The sequence below is a fragment of the Aricia agestis genome, chromosome 11 (assembly GCF_905147365.1).
Source record: "Aricia agestis chromosome 11, ilAriAges1.1, whole genome shotgun sequence".
Classification (NCBI taxonomy): Eukaryota; Metazoa; Arthropoda; class Insecta; order Lepidoptera; family Lycaenidae; genus Aricia; species Aricia agestis.
This window is the reverse complement of record NC_056416.1, coordinates 15,637,156-15,659,494: the sequence shown is the minus strand read 5'-3', so window position 1 is coordinate 15,659,494 and position 22,339 is coordinate 15,637,156. Positions and strand designations below refer to the sequence as shown.

Here is a 22,339-nt window from a genome sequence, read left to right as displayed (position 1 = left end):
GCCTTAGTAATTGATTACATATTAAAATATTTAAGATAATCTAATCTTAAAATTACGTATTTAAAATCATTAAATCACAGTATTGGAATTACCTTATACATATCAAGCAGCTCCGTCAGCAGCGGCTGACGCAGCATCGTCACCCAGCGCTGCAGCGCCTGCAGTGCGGCACAGAGCGTACGCTCGTGCGACTCGCTGTCGAGCACGCGCGCCGTCTGCGCCGCGGCCACGCTCCATAGTGCACTTGCGTCCGCGCACGCGCTCATGCAACCCACGCCCTACACAATTAAAAATTATTTATGTTATAATATGGAAAAAATAGTTTAAATTACCTTTTTAATAATGAATAAGTTATACAATATTCTATCCTTCTCTTGTCAAGATACTTTTTGTATTGAAAAAGCACAAAACAATATTTGTTTGGCGTTGTCTATACTCTATAGTAGTCTATGGTATTTTTTTTTTGTAAGGGGTATGTTTTTCTAGCTACACAACGACGAAAATTTCTTTCGCGCTCATTGCATAGAGTTAGAGGGTTAAATAAAATACGTAAAACAAAGACTATGAAGAGTGTAAAGTTGCAGTTGTACATATCAGTTCCGCGCCTTTATCTAACCGCAACCACACATTTAAATACATGACAATACATTTTTTGACCTTATACATACTAAAATTTAACATGTCACATCAAATACTGAAATTCACTAAAATCGGTTTAAGCGTTTAAGAGGATTCCACACCGCCGTTTTTCCATGCAAACGCTGTTTCCTCCCTGGATAATGCCGGTAGAGTTATGATTTTTTTCCTGAATATCTATGGCCACTATTAGCATGTCCCTATGTTTTCTTTTTTTCATAATTTAATTATTAAAAAAGATAAGAACGTCCAAAAACCCAAAAAAATGGCCAGATTTTCCTCTGTGTTCAAACACCCAGAAAACAAAACTGGCTAGAATATACATAAAAAATAAAACATAGGAACGCAGCTCAAGCCTTGCTTTAATTCTTAGTGAAAAAATTACTTAAATCGGTTTAGTTTTGGAGAAGGAATCAGCGGACAACGAATCGAAGATTTTCTGTTCTTTTATTAGAACTTTTGTCGTGTTGTCTCTATCGCGCTCTGCGGTGGGAGACTTGAGATTGGTGAGACAGCAATACATTTTCAAATACCTATTTTCAATTTCTCTGGCCCCTGGTGTATCCTCTTAACGCGACAGAACTTTCGCACATTAAAATATCAGTGTGGATTTACAAGCTACTGTCACTTACTTTGAGTACAGCGATCTTGTCCTCGCTAGAGGTGAGTTTCCCGCTGGCGCCATTATACACGGCAAACACGTGCGTCAGCAGCGCCTTGCCCGGCTCCGCCCCGCAGCGCCGCGCGACGCGCGACAGCGCACGCCCCGCCTCCTCGCGCACCCACTCGTCACGGGAGTGCAGACAGCCTGGTAAATAAAACATTAAGATAAATAATTAATTGATAAAAAACATGCATATCACACCGATTAACAGTAAAATTTAAGCAAGCGATTTTATGTTATGTATGCATAATGCAATGCTTTCTTAAATTATTGAAGTAATGCATAAATTAACACTTAAACAATAATCATGTTTGATTGTATAGTGATTTGTTCAACTTTGCAACTATTTAGTAAAGTGTGTTTTAAAAAACCCAGATGTTACTTACTTATTAAGCTCTTGCCTATGTCAACAGCTAAACCGTCCACACTGCAGTTAAGATGCTCAAAGACTTCTCCCACAGCCTCAACTATTGTCTCCGGGCTACGTAGCATAGCCTTCTGTAGGGCTGGTAAAAGTGTGTCCTGTACGTCTGATTTGTCTAGCATTGTAAGAAGATCTGCACATGCCTTAATGTAATTTGCGTTTGGTCTAGTCTTTACAGTTATCAGACTTTTGATAAGACTCTCCAACATCTTAGCCTGGAAATTAGGACACATTATGGTCATGACATCAATTAAAATAATCATGATTATATTTATTAATTCAAAGGCAAATTCTTAAAAAGTACTCTTAAATTTGTACCTTATGTTCTTTGACGAAGCTTTCATCTCCGATACTCTTGGCATGGCGACACAGTACTGAGAAGGTTACACAGACTTGAGGTCCAGAATCTGATGCCTGAGAGAGCAGCACATTTAACCAATTTGTGAGCTTTCCCTTCTCCATCTCCTTCCATGAGTTGTGCAACTGAAACAAAGTGTAAAGTACTGTAGTAACAAAGTTCAGTAATAACACTTTAGGGCAGCGGTAGGTAACAGGCAGATCGCGGTCCGTATGCGGACCGCGAAAGGTCGAATCTCGGATCGCGAAATATTGTAATGTATTTTATACCAAGTATCAATTCATACATAGTTAAGGTATACATATATACTTTTATTAATTAATCCCTCGATCGCAGATTCTTGGAAATATATTGTTATATTCTATTGTTATCACAGTCGAATTTGACCACTTGGGTGTTGAGAGGAGAAAATATTTTAAGCTACAAGGACAAGTGTGTTTTTTTTCTCGTAAAATTTTCCCACAGTATGCAGAACCCACCAAAATTACTTGCCGACCCCTGCTTCAGGATGTGCAGTCCCTTGTACAGACTTCATTGGGAAAGTAGCAGCGATGATGTGCTTGCTCGTAACACATAAAAAATTTGCTCTTCCAGTGCTACTACTTTCGCAGTAAACTATATAAAGGACACACCCAAAATTATTAATACTTAATTTTGCTACATCCTGTACCTGTATAACAATTCAAAGAAGGTAGCCAAGTTTAAAGGACATAATATCAATTAAAAGAGATGGCCGGGGAGACTATACCATGGGTAAGTCTGGCATATACAAAAGAAGGGAATAAATTTGATGATGCCTTTACCTAAAGGTCAATTTTAATTTCGTAAGGTCAGATTAAAAAAAAAAACGATTGCAGTGAAACATCAAAAATATGCAAATCCCAAAAGAGAGTAGTATTCTAGCTATGTATGATACTTTAAAAAACAATGAGTCTTCAAACCCATGCAAAATATTTACTGTGTTGTCAATACTCTTTGACATTTTATCATTTTTAGAGAACTTACTATTGAATTTGCTTTGTCATTCTTTCTCTTGTCCCCGTATGCAGCGACCACTGCCACAAGGTTGGCTTGTGTGAGCACAAGGGTGTTGTAGTCGACGCCATCATCAGGTGTCTTTAGTGGTCCATTGACTAGTACAGTTGTCCAGCGCAGAGTGTATAAACCACTCTGACAGATGTTTTTCCTGCAAAAATTAATGAGTGTAGTATATATATTGTTTGATGTTTTCTGGTAATTAATGGATTAAGACATATCCAAGATTTTTGTAAAATAAAAGTGGTACCTTATATTAAATGTTTGAAGAAGTTTACACCAAAGTTTTTAACTTTATAATAACAAAAGAATGAAAATAATCAAACTTACGAAGTAGCTGTATTCTTTAGCTGTTCTGATATTTCTAGTAGAAGTGGTAAGATTGACTTTAGAGCCCAGTCTTTGTGGTTAACACTAAGATACACTAATAGTTTTTTAACATATGACTGGGATGTGGAATCTCTATATCGCTGAAGTGTTAGCAACACTACTCTGGACACAAAACGGACTGCAGGCTCGGTGATACCTGTAAAAAAAATCCACTATTTAGTACCACTAAGCTGTTTAACCCGTTGATTGTGGAAAAATGAGACATAATAGAATTTCTATTGTGTCTCGGTCACCGGTGACCATATAGGGCTTGATGAATTAAATAACTAAGATTTGGGTTTTACATAGTGTAGATTTTGTTCATTATTGGTTAAAATAAAGTTGGTACTTTTTTAATCTTAATTTACATAAAGCCTACATGACCAATCAGCAACCTTAACACAAACTATATAAATAAATGTTTCTTGTCATAACGAGGTATAAATACAGAGATACGATCAATACAGCTAGACACCCTAGGCATACTAGGAGCACTTGACAAATAACCTAACTTACGCCAGCGGTTTTATTGTACTGCAAATAGTATGATTCTATAGGCAAATTAAAAATATAATAACTTATCCTACTTACCCGGTGTAGATAACACTTCCTCTATTTCTTCTATTACTTTACGTCTTTCTTTTAAACTTGCGGTCTGGATCCTAAATGGTATATCCTTTAATTTCTTTAAAACCTGGAAACCGCATATGTATGGTGAAGTAATGAAATGATTACAAGTAGATTATTTGATAATAAATATAAAATTACCTCTGAATCTGCCATTTTCACAAAACATTCAGGATATTTAGTTAAAAAAGCACACGTCCTTTCGAAATATAGACGTGAAAATTTGACACAATGACACAAATGAGCAAAAATGACATTTACTTCATCTGACGATTCTGACAGCTGGTATGTTTTTTTTTTTATTTAAAGTTCCACTCTCTGCGGGGCTAAAATGGTCGCTTTGAAGAATCATGATATGAATCATAATATTATGATTCATTTTTCTAAAATCGCAAATTGCAACTCTGCCAGGGCTTCAAATACCGGTATTTTTTCATAACGTTATTGCTGCAAGGGCATAGATAACGGTATGAAAATTTACCTGATACTAGAAATAACGGTAAAAATTGGAATTAATACCGCTAAATGTTATAACGGTAAATAGGATTTATAACGGTAAATATATGTTCTTTGATAACGTTACCTTTTGTAAAATAAGTACCTAATTTAATCAGTCAATTCAGTATGCAGTATGCACAAAATTAAACTAGACGTGTCTGGTGACCAGTAGGTACATATTATAGGAAAAATGACGTCTAATGAGAATGACATGGTCAGTACTCAGTAGTTTAGTGCTCAGTATCTTTGTTCAAATATTACTAATTTATGGTTTGTATAGTAAATTATTGTATTGTCAGCACGTGCACCGTGCACTGGCTGCCGGATGGACTCTGTTGTTTTGCAGACGATGGGGCGAGGTGGTACACAAAGCACACGACTAGTGGAGATAGAGAGAATAGAGCTAGCTGCCGCCTCGCGCCGTCGCGCCGTCTGCGTTACTGCATGTAAACTGGTTTGTGTGATCCGCGGCGGGCAGCCACGGACATGCCGCGCCGCCAGAGCCCGCCGGGGACCTGCGGAGCAGTCTTTCTGCCCTTGGTGTGCGTTAGTAATATATATTGTAGAATTCCCTTTGTGCTATCGTTCGCGGTGAAATTGACCGGTCCGCCCCGCTCCGTCGTGTGCAAAGCGCCTCTGACCCGACGGGCTACGCTCCTTAAAATATTCTCCGTGTTATAATACCTACATATTTTGTAAATGCTATCATATAATTTTGTGCTTCCTTTTTTAAATGTGTTGATATTTTTAACTACAGTCTACAAAATATATATGTATTAAACTTAGAATTCTAGTAATAAATACTAAGACATTACAAATAATTATCCATATTTTGCCAATCCCCCGCATTCGCCTTAATTAAAACAAGTAAATAAATATGGACATAGGTACCTTGCATCATTTTCTGCATTCATTGACTAAAGAAATTGCAGCACCATCTTGACTTGTTAAGTCAAAGTTTTTTTTTATGAAAATAAGGGGGCGAACGAGCAAATGGGTCACCTGATAGAAAGCAACTTCCGTCGCCCATGGACACTCGCAGCATCAGAAGAGCTGCAGGTGCGTTGCCGGCCTCTTAAGAGGGAATAGGGTAATAGGGGAGGGTAGGGAAGAGAAGGGTAGGGAAGAGAAGGGAAGGGAATAGGGGAGGGGATTATGCCTCCGGTAAACTCACTCACTCGGCGAAACACAGCGCAAGCGAGAACGTGGTATTTCTCCGGTTGAGCCGGCCCATTCGTGCCGAAGCATGGCTCTCCCACGTATATAAAAACTGGTGCTCGGAAGTCGGAACTTGGCTGCGAGTGAGATTTGGTGCACGACGCATACCGCATACCTGATACCAGAAAATATCGTTATATTTACCGGTATTTTTTGGTTTTTGGTTATGTTCTTTTTTTTATCGATACCTATCGATAAAAAAAATACCGTTATCTGGCTACCATTATGAAAATACCGGTACGTAACGATATTTTTTAGGGTATTCGATAACGTTATGAAGCCCTGAACTCTGCTTGCAATTCATTTCTGTATTTTTGTACTGTTTTGACATTTGTCAGTTTGACAGTTTTGACAATTCATTTGCTGAATTGATTGAGAGGAATTGCTAAATGTGACCAGTTTAGCCCCGCTGAACTCTGAAAATCCTCAGTCACATCTTGATTGCTTGCAAATTGCAATTTGCAATGCAATGACTGAGGATTTTGATTAAAAACCGAAGAATAAATTGCTTCAAATGCTATGGCTGTATGGGCAACGCTCCTTTTGCCTGTCCCGACCGGGACGAATTAAAAAAAAATGTCTATGGTCTATCCTCGGTCGACGGTCCCGTCAACTGTCAGTGTCAAAAGAATTTAAACCAAAACTTATCCTCACTGCAGTGCTCAATTTTTTTTTTTTTTAACATTTTTTGCATTTTGTTTGTTAAGAATGTCTAGACAAGAACAAGTTTCAAATTTGCAAAACTTCTTAAAAGGGGTAGATAAAGACATAACTATGATTTTACAAAATTTACAATGGGACAGGAGTTCGTTTTCTAAGGTTAGGGATTTTAAATATAGTTTCTGTTTAACAAAGAGAATATTATAACGTCTGTTTTTTTTTTTGCCTTTAAAATAACAACAACATGCACAACCAAACATACATATTTCTAATTTAGGAGCAGATTCCTCTTACGAAGTGTAAATATAACGAAGACCATAAAGTTTCACTCAGTAAATTGAGAGAACATGAAGAGATGTGTTTTCTGAAACAAAACGATTATGGTCCTGATGATGTTTTGCTGCCAGAGCTACTTGATATTAAAAGCCCGACAGTTGTGAAATTCAGTAAGTATTAATTTTGCACACTGTATATTTTGATACTTGTGTTAGATTTTCCACCTACCTATCTACTAAAATCTCTTTAAGTATATAATGTTCTACTTTGTTTGCTGCAAAGTACTAAGAAAAAAGTGAAGTGAAGTATTGACAAAAAATTTACTACAAGATTTTCATCATAATTTTAAAATGTTTCATATTTATTTCTAGATTCAAATGATATTAAAGAAATAGTAGATAATGCTGCTTCGAAAGAACCAATGTTCAAGAGAGGTAAATATAACAATATACTTTTATAATTTGTATGTTTATTGATTTTGATGTTTTAAAAACTGGTCCAGTTTTTAAAACATCTAAATGATCAGGTGTACAGTATAATAAACTCATCCTTTATTTTTAAAATTCATGTAACCAATCCTGAATATAATATTGTAAATTTTCATATTTTCAGTACAAATTGTTTTTTGGAATCGAGATATAAATACTTTTGTATCCTTTTATAATAAAAGAACAAGCAAATTTTTCTTACAAATTTTTACCTTTATGTATTGTTTTTTTTTTAAATTTATAAATCCATACTAAAATGTAATAAGTCAAATAGATATTATTGTGTTAAAATAGTAGCCTGAGTAATTAAATAGATATCTGCTGCATACATCTAAATTTTATATTTAATCCTTCAATCGCAAATACTTGGAAATTTATTGTTATTCTATTGTGTCTCGCTCACCGGTGAGTTTATGGGGCTTGATGGGTTAATCTTTAATCTAAAATTTTGTGTACAATAATGATGGATGTTACTAATATAAGCCTACAAAAATTACTCTTTAAATTAGCCAAAGCATATACTAGTTAGTATTTACAACAAGAGTATAACATTTATTTCCTTAATGTAAGGGTGTAATAGAGAAGCTGTACTGCCTCTTACTGCTGAGCGTCTCCAGGCAACATACACTTCGGACGAGAGAAGAGCCATACATGATGCAGTAGTCAGCTCTGTGCGCACCATACGGGAACAAGATGATGAATTTGTCTTACTAAGGTAATAGTGGTTTTGTTTTGTAAAGCTCTTCGAGATTATTGAAATATAGTTTATCCAATTTTTATTTGGGAAGTACTTAATTATAAAATGTGTCATTGTGTACTTTTGTGTATCAATATGAAGTGCTTCCCAGCTCATGATGTTTACTAACCATTGCTACTTACTTAATAAACCTGCATTGATATACATAGTAATTTTGTGTTTTATCAATGTCTTTTTGATGCAGCAAATGTCTGTGTGAGAATTTTATTTAGTAAATTTCGAATAAATCTGAAAACTGTTTTATTAGTTATTTTATAGCATGTTCTAACGCTATTATTATTTTAGTGGCATGTCCGGGGCTACGGACAGCGATAAGTCTTGGCTGGAGCGGCTGGCGGAACAACGCGACCGGCGCCGCCGCCGAGCCAAGTACCGCGCGCCGCCAAAGACGCGCAACTATTCGCTCGTGCTGCGTGACGTCATCTCTACCCAGGTAACAAAATTACTATTTGAGTATTTGCTATAGTCATTTGCGCAAAGAACTTAATGTACCAACTACCATAAAAAAAATTGATTCCTAGGCAGATTGCGGATCTATGTTATTTGGTTTTGCTGTGTCAACGTCAACGTTAGTCGTCATCTATCGGCTGGGTTTGACAAAACCCGACCAAAATTATTTGGACTGCTATCAGCCTTTGAATGAACTTCTCTTATAGTTCATAAGTAAACAAATGAAAATTGGCCAAAAACACTGACTTCAATAATCTGAATTGTAAATTTAAGTCATTTTGGCATATTTTTGTCTCAATTTACCTCTCATAACTGATAAATGGTAAACATTTCCTCCCAATTGAACAGTAAATATAAGGGAGCGATCAGATGTGCGCGTGTTCTGCGCGGGTTGTACTATAGCGTATGGGAAAACACGCGCGCAGCACGCGGCGGGCTCTGCGCGGGTTCAGCGCGTGCTGCGCGCGTGTTTTCCCATACACTATAGTACTACCCGCGCAGAACACGCGCACGTCTGATCGCGCCCTTATTATAGTAATTCACGATCTGTAGACACCAGCAACCAATTTTTTAAATTTCAAATTAAAGAATATGATAAGTGCTTTGTAATGCTTTTCACCCGATTATGTTATAATTGTTATTAATTTTATTTTTTTAGATGGAGTTACTTAGTGAAATGAATGGCAACTCTGAAGCAGACGAAAGCCATAAACATAATAAAAACGGGGGTGTTATAAAAAAGGAAATGGATGAGAGCTCACAATATGAGGGAGTAGAATATCCTAACACAAAGAAAGATATAAAAAGTGCTAGTAGCAGTGGATCTTATTCAGAGAAGCATAACGAACGAACAAAACGTCAAGACAGATATGCAGAAGATAAATACAGGGCAAGATATGATAAATATAATAAATTTAAGCATAATGAGGATTCTGAAAGTAAAAGAGATTACGATGAACATCACAAAGATAAACACAATGACAATACTGAGAGTAAAAGAAATTACGACAATCATTACAAAGATACTGACAGTGCTGGATATTATGATAAATATAACAGAGATAAAAATAAAAAGGAGAATGTGAGTAGAAGATATTATGATAAACATAACAGAGATGGAAATAAGGAGGATACCGAGAGTAGAAGATATTATGATAAACATAACAGAGATGGAAATATGGAGGATACCGAAAGTAGAAAATATTATGATAAACATAACAGAGATAAAAATAATGAGGATATTGAGAGTAGAAGATATTACGATAAACATAAAAAACAAGGCCAATCATCGAGACATAGCAGTAAAACAGAATATAGTAAAGAAGATGCAAACACTGACGATACTAGTAGAAATTATTCCAGACACACAAAATACACTTATAGGGAAAGAGGAAGAAGTAGACAGGAAAGTTCAAAAGATAATTATACAGACCATAGAGATGACAAAATGTATAAAAAAGACAAACCTGATAAACGAAAGAGGGAGTGTGATGAATATTATGAGGGTTACACAGAAAGCAGACATAGTTCAAGCGACAGAAGGAAATAAAAGTATAATGAAAGACATGAGAGAGAAAAAGAAAGAAGTTATCACAAAAATGCTCATAAATATAGAAAAGATGAATAAATGTTACTTAAGTAAGTCATGTTATTTAATCTCTTTTATCTCTATTCACAAAAAAAAAAACTATGGTTAACACATCTGCAAGTAACTTAATATTATCTGCAAGCCAGATAAGTTATAAGTATGTACTTGTTGATCTGTTTTTTAACAGCTGATCAACAAGTGCCTTTTGGCAAGAAAGTCCCAGTTTCATCAACACCTGCAGATTGGTGTTGATCGTTTGTCCAAATACCATGCATCCCTTTCATTCGTATACAAACTGATATAAGTAGACATAACATTTACAAGATATTATCTAGTACTAGCTGTTTTGGCAAACGTTTCTTTGCCATATAAAGTAGGTATTTCGCCCGTATTATTTTATTGAAGTGACTAAATAAGTATGTCACCATGGCAACGGGATAGCGATCGATCGCTATCCCGTCGCACAAACAATGGTCGCTGTCAGTCTCGAGTTGTAATAATTTACTATTATTTATTCAAAAAATGCACTTATCAATATAAAAAGTACCCAGTAGCCGATTCTCAGACCCACTGAATATGCATATAAAATTTGGTTAAAATCAGTAAAGCCGTTTCGGAGGAGTACGCGGTCTAACATTGTGAGTTGTGACACGAGAATTTTATATATAACTAGCTGACCCGGCAAACGTTGTTTTGCCATATAAATAATGTTTAACAATGTGAACAACCCTTATTACTTAGGGATATGAAAAATAGATGTTGGCCGATTCTCAGACCTACTCAATATGCTCACAAAATTTCATGAGAATCGGTCAAGCCGTTTCGGAGGAGTACGGGAACGAACATTGTGACACGAGAATTTTATATACCTATAAGATAAGATAATGTTAGCTTTATTTGACAGCAGACTTATAGTAATAGAGATCTCGAAATCGAGTCGGTCCATTTGTGCCGAGTCATCCTACGGTTAAATACATATATCTTATCGCGTACATTAATAGCTTTATTTAAGCCCAGTGCACACGTCAGGTAATCGCGTCGCGTCTGTCAGGTGGGGTGTGATCAAGTGTTAAGAACATGACGCGTCGACATGTCCCCTCCGGCTCATGCTTGTCAAGTCAAATGGATTAAGTGTGTTCTGTGTGGTGTGTTCGATTGAATGAAGGGATAAGTGAGCCTGTTGCGATCGATTGTTTCGATCAGAGACCAGCCATATTTATATTTATTCCTCTATGGTTTCGATCCAATTGTATACAGCCAGTATTTATGGATCGCAACCTGAGATCGCTACCGATTTTGATCTAGTCAAACTGATAAAGTATGATGCCTCGTGCCACGGCTTCAAACACAGACTCGTCTCATTTTTAACAGTCCCATGTTTTTGACTAGGGAGGGGCAAAAACCTAAGGATTGCACCACGCCACTGCCTAAACCTAAGGATTGCAGTAAAAGAAGAAATTAGGCAAAATTATCCGGATAGAGGTAACTTTAGTATGTAGAAATTATATAGTTACATCATAATCATATCGGGCGTCATCTAGTATGCTATGATTAGTATAACAGATTCGTTTATCGCGCGGGAGCCGGACACTTTCCCGGGACTCCAAGTATCTCCGTACCGAATTTATACGTGGGAGAGCCATACTTCGGCACGAATGGGCCGGCTCGACCGGAGAAATATCACGTTCTCACAGAAAACCGTGAGTGAGTTTACCGGAGGCCCAATCCCCTACCCTATTTCCTTCCCTACCCTCCCCTATTCCCTTCCCTTCCCATCCCTACCCTCCCCTATTACCCTATTCCCTCTTAAAAGGCCGGCAACGCACCTGCAGCTCTTCTGATGCTGCGAGTGTCCATGGGCGACGGAAGTTGCTTTCCATCAGGTGACCCGTTTGCTCGTTTGCCCCCTTATTTCATAAAAAAAACCGAATTTCAGCAAAATCGATTCAGCGGTTTGGGCGTGAATAGTAACAGCCAAACACTTTCTCATTTATAATATCAGTATGGATTCAAAGATGTAAGCAGCAGACAAACACATTATTACTTACTCTTCAGTTGCTACTCTTGCAAAACTATTTCAATTCTAACGTTCGCAACTTTTTGTGGAGCATCCGGGTATATTGTAAGTCAACCTGAAAATAATTTGATTGATTCGCATTCGGCCCGGTCCGTGGACACTGGACCGTGACAAAGGAGACATGTATTACGATCAGTGGCGGCGCAAGACTTAAATTTTATGTGGGCAAAATATATTTTGCGAGGCCCCCTGATGGATGATGCAATAAGACGGAGTTTGTTGGAAGATTTTTTTGATACTCGTAAATCCTAAAAAACACGCTGTCCAAGGGGCGCGAGGCTCCTAGGATTGCGAGGCCGTGGGCGAGGCTGATTACGATTACTAATACTGTTTAAATCCAATTTAATCTTGACGATAACAAATGAGATTCTAGTATTCCATAAATAAAAGTGTAAGTTTAATAATCCTTTCTTTCTTACTAATATTATAAATAGACGAATATATTATAACCTCCTTTTTGGTAGTCGGTTGATAAATGCGAAAGTGTATCTATGTCTTCTGTTACCTCTTCACGATTAAACGGCTGAACAGATTCAAATGGGTATGGAGGTACTTTGATAGACGTGGGAAAGGATTTAGGGTAGTTTTTAGTGCGGAAAAATGTACGGTCCCCGCGCGACAAACAGATTGCAGCGCAATGGAGTTGCCGGGCGTCATCTAGAAGAAAATATTACGTTAAGACAATGAATGTACTACATCTCTGTTATCCAATTTAATATGAACAAGATCCCAAATTTTCATCAAATGAAATAAGGGGGCATACGAGCAAACGGATCACCTGATGGAAAGCAACTACCGTTGCCCATGGACACTCGCAACATCAAAAGGCAGGTGCGTTGCCGGCCTTTTAAGAGGGAATACGCTCTCTTCTTGAAGGTTTGCAGGTCGTATAGGTCCGGAAATACTGCTGGTGACAGTTCGTTCCAGCGTTTTACAGTGCGCAGCAGAAAGTTACGCGAAAAACGCACTACTTTTCTTAGTTCTCTGTAATTTTATATTTTAATCATTTATGGATTTTTACCAGAAGCACTTTTCTTATTTTCGATATTTCGATTGCTTCGAGTTGCGACAAAATCCATAAGTTAGAGCTAAGAAAAAGTCTGTCATCGCACTTAATAGTAGTTTATAACATGTTTATAATAGTAGTTTATAACATGTTTATAATCATACTTATTACGAAGACCAACGTAATGAAATCATCTTAATTGTGAAAGCACGTGCTCAGATATTGTGTGAGCAAGTGGACCGAGGAATGAGGCTGTGACGTGCAGGATCTAGATATTGGGAACACTTGTACCTACTGTATAACCTAGGCTCTAGGTCTTAGACGCGAGGACTTAGACTAGAATCTAGATATTATGCACTTGAGCCGCCTACGATAAGCGTAGCTATTTAGTTGACATAACATAAACATTATCACTAAAGTGATTACGCGATTTTAATCCAACTTTAAAATATGAAGATTTTTGCATAAGCTCCATAAATTGTCTATCAAACTCTTTATTAAATTAAAATTAAGTAAACATTAAATGACTGGGAGACAAACTTTGAAACTCTATTCAGGATTGTGGCGCAAATTAGTACGACATAGTATCTTATATGCCTATAGTTTTTTTGTATAGGGTCAACGAGTCAACAATACTGATAGTTCAGCGATTACCGTCGCCGGTGAAGCGTGCAATACTTGAAAGAGTCACAGGTGCGTCGTTGTGCCGTCGTTTATCTCGCGGGAACCGTGCATTTTTCCGGGATGAAAAGTATACTGTGTCCTTTCCCGGGATTCAAAGTATCTCCATACCCGAAAAATCGGTTTAGCGGTTTGGGCGAGAAGAAATAACAGACAGACACACTTTCGCATTTATAATATTAGTATGGATAATGGATATGGATATTTTGCTTGAAGTAAATACTTTCTCTTATATGCTATTGTACAGCAAAATTCCTGGATAAACTAGATTAAAATCGAAAGCACCTTTTTGCTGGCATTTTCTACTGGCGAATAATTACGTTTTTGTTGAACTCACAATCCGCGTGTCAGACGGTAAGTAGACATTCGTCACGCCATTTAATTTAAAAAGTATGGCCGATTTATAGAATATAGCATTGAGAGATTTGCAATGGGTCGCATACAATGCCAGCTAGGGTCAAGACTGTCCTTTTTAACCGACTTCCAAAAAACGAGGAGGAACGGCTGTGGATATATATTTTTTTTTTACTAAATACATTCATTTTATCTCGAGTACCTAAGACAGCTAATCCCAACGGTCGGTAGCTCGTATGAAAAAAAGTTGAATACAACTGGTCTAGAAAATCTAGCAACGGAAAGAAAATTGGAGAAGTCATCGCCATTTTAATTAAATTACTTTGTTGCTTTGTACAACGGATCCATCTCATGTCTGTCCAGCTAAAAGTCAGTTCAGTTGGAACTTTTTCATCTAAGATGAGGATGAGATGTGAGTAGCGTACATGTCACAGGAGTTAAAACATTAGGGGTACAATGCATGAGCGCCGGCAGAAATAATTTCCAAGGGGTGCAGATTTTAGTTTTCTTTTCTTTTTACTTTTTACGAACAAAAGCGACTGTCTATTTACGTGAACATAAAACATTTAGTGCCGAAATATTACGAACTATCCTTGTACGGCATGGTAATAGGGTTACAAAATGCTTTTTATTTCAATAATTCCTGTTGATTCCGAGATTCCCAAGGGGTGCAAGTGCATCCCCTGGCACCCCCCTGCCGGCGCCCATGGTACTGTTACATGGTACATGGTGTGTACTGTGTATCTTTAAAATACCAAATTTCAGCAGAATCGATTTAGCGGTTGAGGATGAAGAGGTAACAAACAGACAGACAGACACACTTTCGCATTTATACTATTATTATGGATTACACGGAACCCTAGCCAATCGCGTTTGGCGTGGGCTGACCAGTACCGTCCACGACGAGTTGGCTTGTGCTAATTTCACGGGTCGTGCTCCGGAGTTGTTTTTGCGATGCTTTTTATGTAGCAATATTATGATTCTAAAAACCGAGTAACTGCTTTGAAAATTCCTTTGGGGACATCAGCTAGGTATACTATTATTATGAATGCGAAATTGTGTCTATTTGTCGGTCTGTTTATCTTTCCATATCTGTAACATCTTCACGCTTATATCGACTACCGCTAAACCGATTAAAATGTGGTGTTGACAATTGTCATTCAGAGAAGGGACGTTAGCCGAAAAATCTACGAAATTCATGCCCCAATCAATTGTAACACGAAAGCAATAACAGATAAGTAGTATTAACAAAATATATTAATGTTTGTCCTTGTTGTTCTCGGCTTGCTGTAGCATTTTGCACATTGCATTTATTATTCGTGATACAAAAATACAAATCTATGCAAGGCTAAAGTTATTATTATGTAAGAATCTGCACCAAATAAGATTGTTCGATTTGGAACATTGGTATAAAAAAGTTTTGCAAAAAAAATATTTTGTAAACAAAACGCGCGGAATGCAAAACAACCGAAAAAGCTTTGTTGTTTGGCGCCGATCGGCGAGAGACCGCGCGGTAAAAACTACGGCCCGGGTCACGGCGGAGACCATGGGGCCTCCAGGACCTTAGTCCAGGCGTTAAATGTGGTACTCGTATTCCTCTAGTCTTTGTGATATTTACTATTTTATCGCAGTTTTATTTTTCCTAAAAAAGCTAAGTTGCAATATCGGCGTGAAAGTTTATGCATAGTAAGTATTTAGGTTATCGATTCAACATTAAACATTTTACTCACATTTCCAGAACTTCAAAATGCGTCATGTTTATAAATATAATAGTGCTTTGTAAAAGAACTTATATTTTGATGCTGAATTAATGAGAGTTAAATGATAAGTATGAACTTATTAAGTGTTACAAATTACAATAAACTCTCATAAAACTTATTAGAAAACTACATGATAAACTAGATTTAAACTTCATAATTTCATATCAAAACTCCTCTATCATTATTCATTACGATTAAACATCACAAACCACATTACCCTCGCAGGTTAGGGTGCATCTCTCGGCCTATAGCAGGGGAGTCGCGGCGCGGCGTACCGCGCGCGGTCCGCGGCAGTGCGCCCGCGACTTCTGTCCGCGATAGTGTTGTGTTGTGTGCTTGTGTCTGTCCGTCTGTGTGTAACAACTAACGTGATCTCAGGATTTAAACATTTTTCAAGTGAGTTTCGTTTGGTAAATTTTTGTGGTGTGGTATTACTTTTTATATGTCTTGTGCAAAGTTTAAGCAAGATGTTTACTACAAAAATTCATTAAAAATAAAATTTTCTTCAATATTTTCAGATGTGGAAATTACATAAGTTTCTTAGTTTTTAGTTACAATTTACATACTTTAAATGTGCAAATATTAAAAAAAAATGTGTACCTATTAGCATTAGCAAACTGAAAATTTTTAAATACTCTTTGGAGAAAAATACTGATCGAAAACTTTTGCTTTTCGATATATTTAGACGTGAAACAATATAAAATGTAAAAAATTTTAAGTTAGAGTTTAAGTTTACTGACGATAATAAACAAGTTTACGTAATAATGATAAGGTATAATTCGAATATTAAGTATTTAAAATATGGCGTTGGAGAAATTTAAAGATGCTTAATTATAGGGACGGAACGATAGCCTAAAATTATCCCGCGTTTTCGTTTGACGCTACGGAGAGCTTTTTAAAAGTTCACCGAAAAAAGCTCAATAAAATTATATGCCCACATGGACGTATTTAAACCTTTATTTAGTGTTCTGAATACTAGTTTATTCTTAATAGTCTAGTAGAAAGAAAGTAGAGCTACATCGTTTAGTGCCAATATAAGTTTAACTTTAAGTTAAACAAATATCGACAGCCGAAAATAAATCCCATTCTCTTTTTTGGAAGTCGATTAAAATTTAATGCAATATTTTGGTCTATTTCGATGACAACAATACCTAACATTATTCATTAAGTTTTTTATTTGGTAAAAAGACCAGTAAAATATAAGCATTAAGCAGACACGCTTCGCGTCCCTCCCCGCGGGAAGGAAGTGATAAGAATATTCGTTAGTTTCTATAAATGGGTAAAGGCACTGTCGCAAACGGTTATTAACTTAATAAGTTGTAACTTATAAGAAAGAAGTTATAATATAACTTCTTTCTTATAAGTTTAAGAGTTCGTTACAAATAAAAAACCAAAACAAACTAAACACAATTTTATTAGTCTACAAAAGTTATACTTACCTACATGAATACACACGTTGGGTGTTATAACTCTATTTCTATACGTAGAGGATATGTCCCAGGTCCCTCTACATTTTTAAAATCAACGATATTTCTATTTATATTATACAGTACTTGAATGCACAAGTTGGGTGTTATAACTCTATTTCTATACGTAGAGGATAATTATGTCCCAGGTCCCCCTACATTTTTAAAATCAACGATATTTCTATTTATATTATACAGGCTACATTCTGAAACGGAACCAACCTTCGCCACTGAAAGACAATTAATACCAATATTATCTTTAATAGTACTATTTAAGAATTTAGGATGTAGACCATGTAGTTCGCGATTTGGCACACCATAAAAAAAGTCCTGGATTTTTTTTCTGAATTTTACATATTATTAGTGGCATAGATTTTATGATCTTACAGAACTTCCTAGATTGCGAAACTTTAGCTTTTAGAAATATCGATTCAATATTGTCTTCCCCATTTTGTTTTAAGAGCCACCTGTTTTAATATTTGTTGATCTAGATTTTAGATTATCTATACATTTTATTCACTTATTAGAAAGTGAACAAGGTTTAGAATATAGATTAAAAACATTGTACCGTTACAGAACAAAAAAATCTGAAAAAACTCTACATCAGCACTAAATTAAAAAAACAAAGCAATAAAGATTCGGTTTTTAAATATTTAAATAGGTTAATTATGTTTATAAAAATTATATGCTTAAAAAAAATATCTCTCTCTATCTAAATAAAATATATTTAGATGTAGTAAATTCATGCATTTGCCCAGCAGTGGGATAGCCTATAAAAAAAAATCATATTTGTTACATTCATAAAGCAAAGCTTGTCCGAAACTTTGTTACGCCAAAATTCGTTCATCACGCGGGAATAATATATTATTTTCTGGGATAAAAACAATCTATTAACGGGATTCAAATAATTATTTCTTAACCAAATTTCATAAAATTTATTCAGCAGCTTAAGCTGAGAATTGAGATGTATGGAAATGATTAAATGTAATACCCACAATCGTGTACATAATTTTTTGGATTTTTATTATTATAAATGCGAATATAAATATTTGTCTGTTACGCTTTCACGTCTTTTAAACTGAATTAAAATCTTATGCAATAAAATGACAAAATGATTTTAATTACAAACTAATAAGTCCATTCTCTTCTCGACAACATAATAATTAATTATTATAAAGCACATATTTAGTACCTACTGAACCTATCGTGTTATTTCACTTATTTTACGTTCTTCATTATATTTTTTTTTTTACATGAATGATGAAACATCACAAACAGACAATCTATGCTTATACAACCGCCGATCAAAAGTAACAACTTACTCACAAACTCCACTATACTTACAAATTATAAGACGAGCTTCTCGTACTTAGATTACTTATTCGATAATTTTACCTGCAAACTACATTATCGCAAGCGCCCAGACATTTCGTAGCGCCGCGCCGTGTTAAAAAAATAATATGTTGGAATTTATTATCCCAACATATTTTTTCAAACTTTGCAATCGAAATTATCGAAATCACGTTGTATAAGTACTGTTTATAGAGATATCTTAGATAATGTGATATGGGGAAAGTGTGCGTGTCCGCCGCGTTTACATGGCTAGATGTTTTATACTGCTCGCAGCGCATACTCTATCATTAACATATATTTGTTTGCACGTTACTTTTCTTAACATAGGCATATATCATATTAACGTGCGCAGCCTGCCGCAAAGATATCCACCATGTAAAATATGTAATTAAATAATAAAAAACTTGATCAAAATCGGTCCATTCGTTTGCACGCTACGATGCCAAAGACAGATAGAAACCTTAAACATTTAATCAAATGTTTTCGTCGGAGGGGTCCTTGGCGAATGGCCGAATTATTATTTGATTAGTTTCTCTAATATATTTAACATCATAGCGTTATACAGGAAGTTACAGAATAATCGTACTTTTTTGCTCTATATTAGTGGTCTCAAATCTCAATCAAAAGTGGTCCAGCAGTAATAGAATTTAATCGAAGCAAAAGGTAAACAAACATTTTCTCTTTAAGTGTGTAGGTGGCACCTCTCAGAAAATTGTTTTTGTCGAAAAACTTTCTAAAATCGAGTCTGATCAAAATAAATCTACAAACAAAACAATGATTATGAAAGCCAGGCTTACCTTTACGTATGAATCATAGTTTAAGCAAATCCGTTATATTGTTAGTAAAATTAATATCTCGTTAGGCTGTATCGCATTTACATGAAAAGTGGTTGGCCCACAGGGTGTGTGGGTGGATCAGAGAGCCTTTACAGTTTGTTCAAAGTCTTACCCCGTTTTCTATTCAACACTATTTTTTACCGCTTTCTTGTTACTTTGTTCGTGCAAAAATCGCCAATACATTTTTCGCGGTCTACAGTAGCTTAGATCTTTCTCGTGGTTTACCAACGGTAGTCTGTAACTACTACTACCTAATTAGTTAATTACTAGTCTATAGAGTACTATATCTGTCAAAGGCGATCCAGACTTCACAATGTAAACACAACCATAATATCTTTTAGATACTACTATACTATGTGTATGTATAACGCCTCCGTGGTCTAGTGGTATAGAGCGCGGCTCTTGACTCGGAGGTCGTGGGTTCGATTCCCGCGTTGGAAACATGTTATTTCCAAGTTTGGTTAGGACAATGCAGGCTGATCACCTGATTGTCTGACAAGTAAGATGATCCATGCGTCGGATGGGCATGTAAAAAGTCGGTCCTGCGCCTGATCTCTCGCCAGTCGTGTCGGTCGTCCGTCCCACTGGGTTATGAGAGTAAAGGAATAGAGAGTGCTCTTGTGTACTGCGCACACACTTGGACACTATAAATTACTCCTGCGTAGCTGGCCTGGTTTCAATGAAACCGGCCACCGTCACCGAAACCGGTGTGGGAGCTATTATTATTATTATACTATGTGTATATTGTACGTGGTAGAGCCATGCTTCGGCACGAATGGGCCGGCTCGACCGGAGAAATACCACGGGCTCACACCGGCGTGAAACAGGGCTTGCGCTGTTTCGCCGAGTGAGTGAGTTCACCGGAGGACAAATTCCCTACCCTTCCCTTCCCTACCCTTCCCTATCTTTCCAGCTTTCCATCAGGTGACCCGTTTGCTCGTTTGCAGGGGGCAAAATTTATTAAAAAAAATGTGGTTCTTATATTGCTCTCCAAGATGTCGTCCGCAACTCCATTGCGTCGAAATTCGTTAATTTTTCCGGGACAAAAAACAATCCTATGTCTTTTCATCAAAATCGGTTCAGCGGTTTAAGCGTGACGAGGTAACAGACAGACAGGCACACTTTGCAGGATTACAATGCAATAATAGTATTTTAAAAAGATAAAACCGACTTCAAGTTGTACGTAATTAAGAATTAAAATTCCCTATCTCAAAAACTACTGAACCGATTTTGATGAAGCTTGCAGTATTCCCTAAGTTGAACAATACAACAAAACATTCGTGCACAAACATAAAACATACATACTTACATACACTTTTGAAATTTGGCACATTTGTTCAGAAGCTGCTATAGTTTAACATAATATACAAAAACTGGACATTTCTGGAAATATTACATACATACGCGTCGAATTTATAACCTCCTTTTTTGAAGTCGGTTAATAAAGACAATAGGATACAAGTGGCAGAGTATCAGATGATGTAAGTTATAATTACTTGGTTTACATGGCGATGGCGATGGAGCAACAAACATTAGTATGGAGTGTCCACTAATGTCTTATAATGTAGGACTTTCGTTTTCGTAATACGGATATCATATTACAAAACTTTTCTTGATATATGGGCCACTACAATAATAATGAAAATGCTAAAAGTCGGTTTAAAAAAAGGTTCTAATAAAGGATATAATATAATAGAACCTTTTTCTTTAACCGACTTTCAAAAAGGAGGAGTTTTAATGTTAATGTGTATACATTTTTATACAAGTAGGCTTATACTAGTGTTCATCATTATAGATCTAGTCTAAACTAGTGTTTAATATTTTACGTCGGCGAAAACTTATTATTGCAAAATTTAGTTTCTCCTCAGATTTTCTTTTTATTTGGCGCACTGCACGAAATCCCGGACAAGATCAAATATAAAAAACACAAAATTATTTATATTATGTAACACACACATAAATATTGTACAATAGTAATAAAAAGTACGGATGCATACCGAACCGAATGAATATTTTACTAATAAGGAATAACTCAAGAGACATTGTAAAACTCCTAAATCTACCTTATTAAAAATAATGAGACAGAATTAAACTAATATACTTACTAATTAATCTTACCCTCTGAAAGCAGTAAGTAAATAATAAAGAAACTTTAAACAGGTGACGTATAAACTTGTAATAGTTTAGATGTAAAATATTTTATAGGTCGTTTTATGATAAAGCACCCTCTGTTTAAAGTTTAGGGTCTTTGAGCTTTACATTTAAGGAAATGTTACAGTCAATGACCCATATCGGAAGTTCCAAATTCAAATAGGGGATTATTTACATTTGTAAAAATTAATTAACTAAATGCATCAAATGTAGGAAATTCTGAAGCACTTTAATTTATTTGATAGATCATGTATATGTATAATTATTAATATTCGTCTCTAAAGACGTTGTTATTAACTTGTTTTACCATAGTTTGGTAAAACATCTTTGGTAGTATAATGATAGGAGATTATAAGTTATGATAGAAGATCTTGTACCTACAGGACAGATTAAAAGCACGAACTACTTTCTAAATTTTGAGCCTTTAGCTGCTAAAAAGCTGCTGAAACTAAACAGAGAAGTACGAAATCAAAAAGGTTTCACATGACTCCAGGAGGCATCGCTAGCGCCATGACACGTAGCGATACGAGAATTCGATGCATTTTCAAACATGCATTTTCATTTGAATGAATATAATATTATTCAAAGTTTGTAATGCATCAACAAT

The 22,339-nt window shown here is 36.0% G+C and overlaps 3 protein-coding genes across 5 annotated transcripts in view; 2 read left to right on the top strand and 1 right to left on the bottom strand.

The window, feature by feature from the left end:
- LOC121731933 (eIF-2-alpha kinase activator GCN1) overlaps positions 1–4,333 on the bottom strand; it is a 28,103-nt gene extending 23,770 nt beyond the window's left edge. For both annotated transcript variants that reach the window (XM_042121631.1, XM_042121632.1), the window contains exons 1-8: positions 4,255–4,333; positions 4,078–4,180; positions 3,448–3,643; positions 3,088–3,268; positions 2,043–2,207; positions 1,687–1,939; positions 1,269–1,444; positions 93–278 (exon numbers count right to left, since the gene is read on the bottom strand). In XM_042121631.1, the coding sequence (XP_041977565.1) occupies positions 93–278; positions 1,269–1,444; positions 1,687–1,939; positions 2,043–2,207; positions 3,088–3,268; positions 3,448–3,643; positions 4,078–4,180; positions 4,255–4,269 (1,275 nt within the window). In that variant the 5' untranslated portion in view covers positions 4,270–4,333. The remainder of the gene's footprint in view (positions 1–92; positions 279–1,268; positions 1,445–1,686; positions 1,940–2,042; positions 2,208–3,087; positions 3,269–3,447; positions 3,644–4,077; positions 4,181–4,254) is intronic.
- A 2,166-nt stretch (positions 4,334–6,499) lies between these two features.
- Positions 6,500–10,103, top strand: LOC121731943 (uncharacterized protein DDB_G0283697-like). 2 transcript variants are annotated; one of them, XM_042121644.1, is made up of 7 exons: positions 6,500–6,648; positions 6,767–6,935; positions 7,137–7,199; positions 7,824–7,968; positions 8,296–8,443; positions 9,119–9,512; positions 9,675–10,103. In XM_042121644.1, the coding sequence occupies exons 1-7, from the start codon at positions 6,538–6,540 to the stop codon at positions 10,007–10,009; spliced, it is 1,365 nt and encodes a 454-aa protein (XP_041977578.1). In that variant the 5' UTR covers positions 6,500–6,537; the 3' UTR covers positions 10,010–10,103. The 2 variants fall into 2 exon arrangements, with proteins under 2 accessions (XP_041977578.1, XP_041977577.1); XM_042121643.1 differs by having other exon boundaries at positions 9,119–10,103.
- Positions 10,104–16,239: 6,136 nt separating this feature from the next.
- The window catches only part of LOC121731958, a 94,325-nt gene continuing 88,225 nt past the window's right edge, over positions 16,240–22,339 (top strand). The window contains exon 1 of the mRNA XM_042121671.1: positions 16,240–16,322. The gene's annotated coding sequence lies outside the window, so the exon portion shown is untranslated. The remainder of the gene's footprint in view (positions 16,323–22,339) is intronic.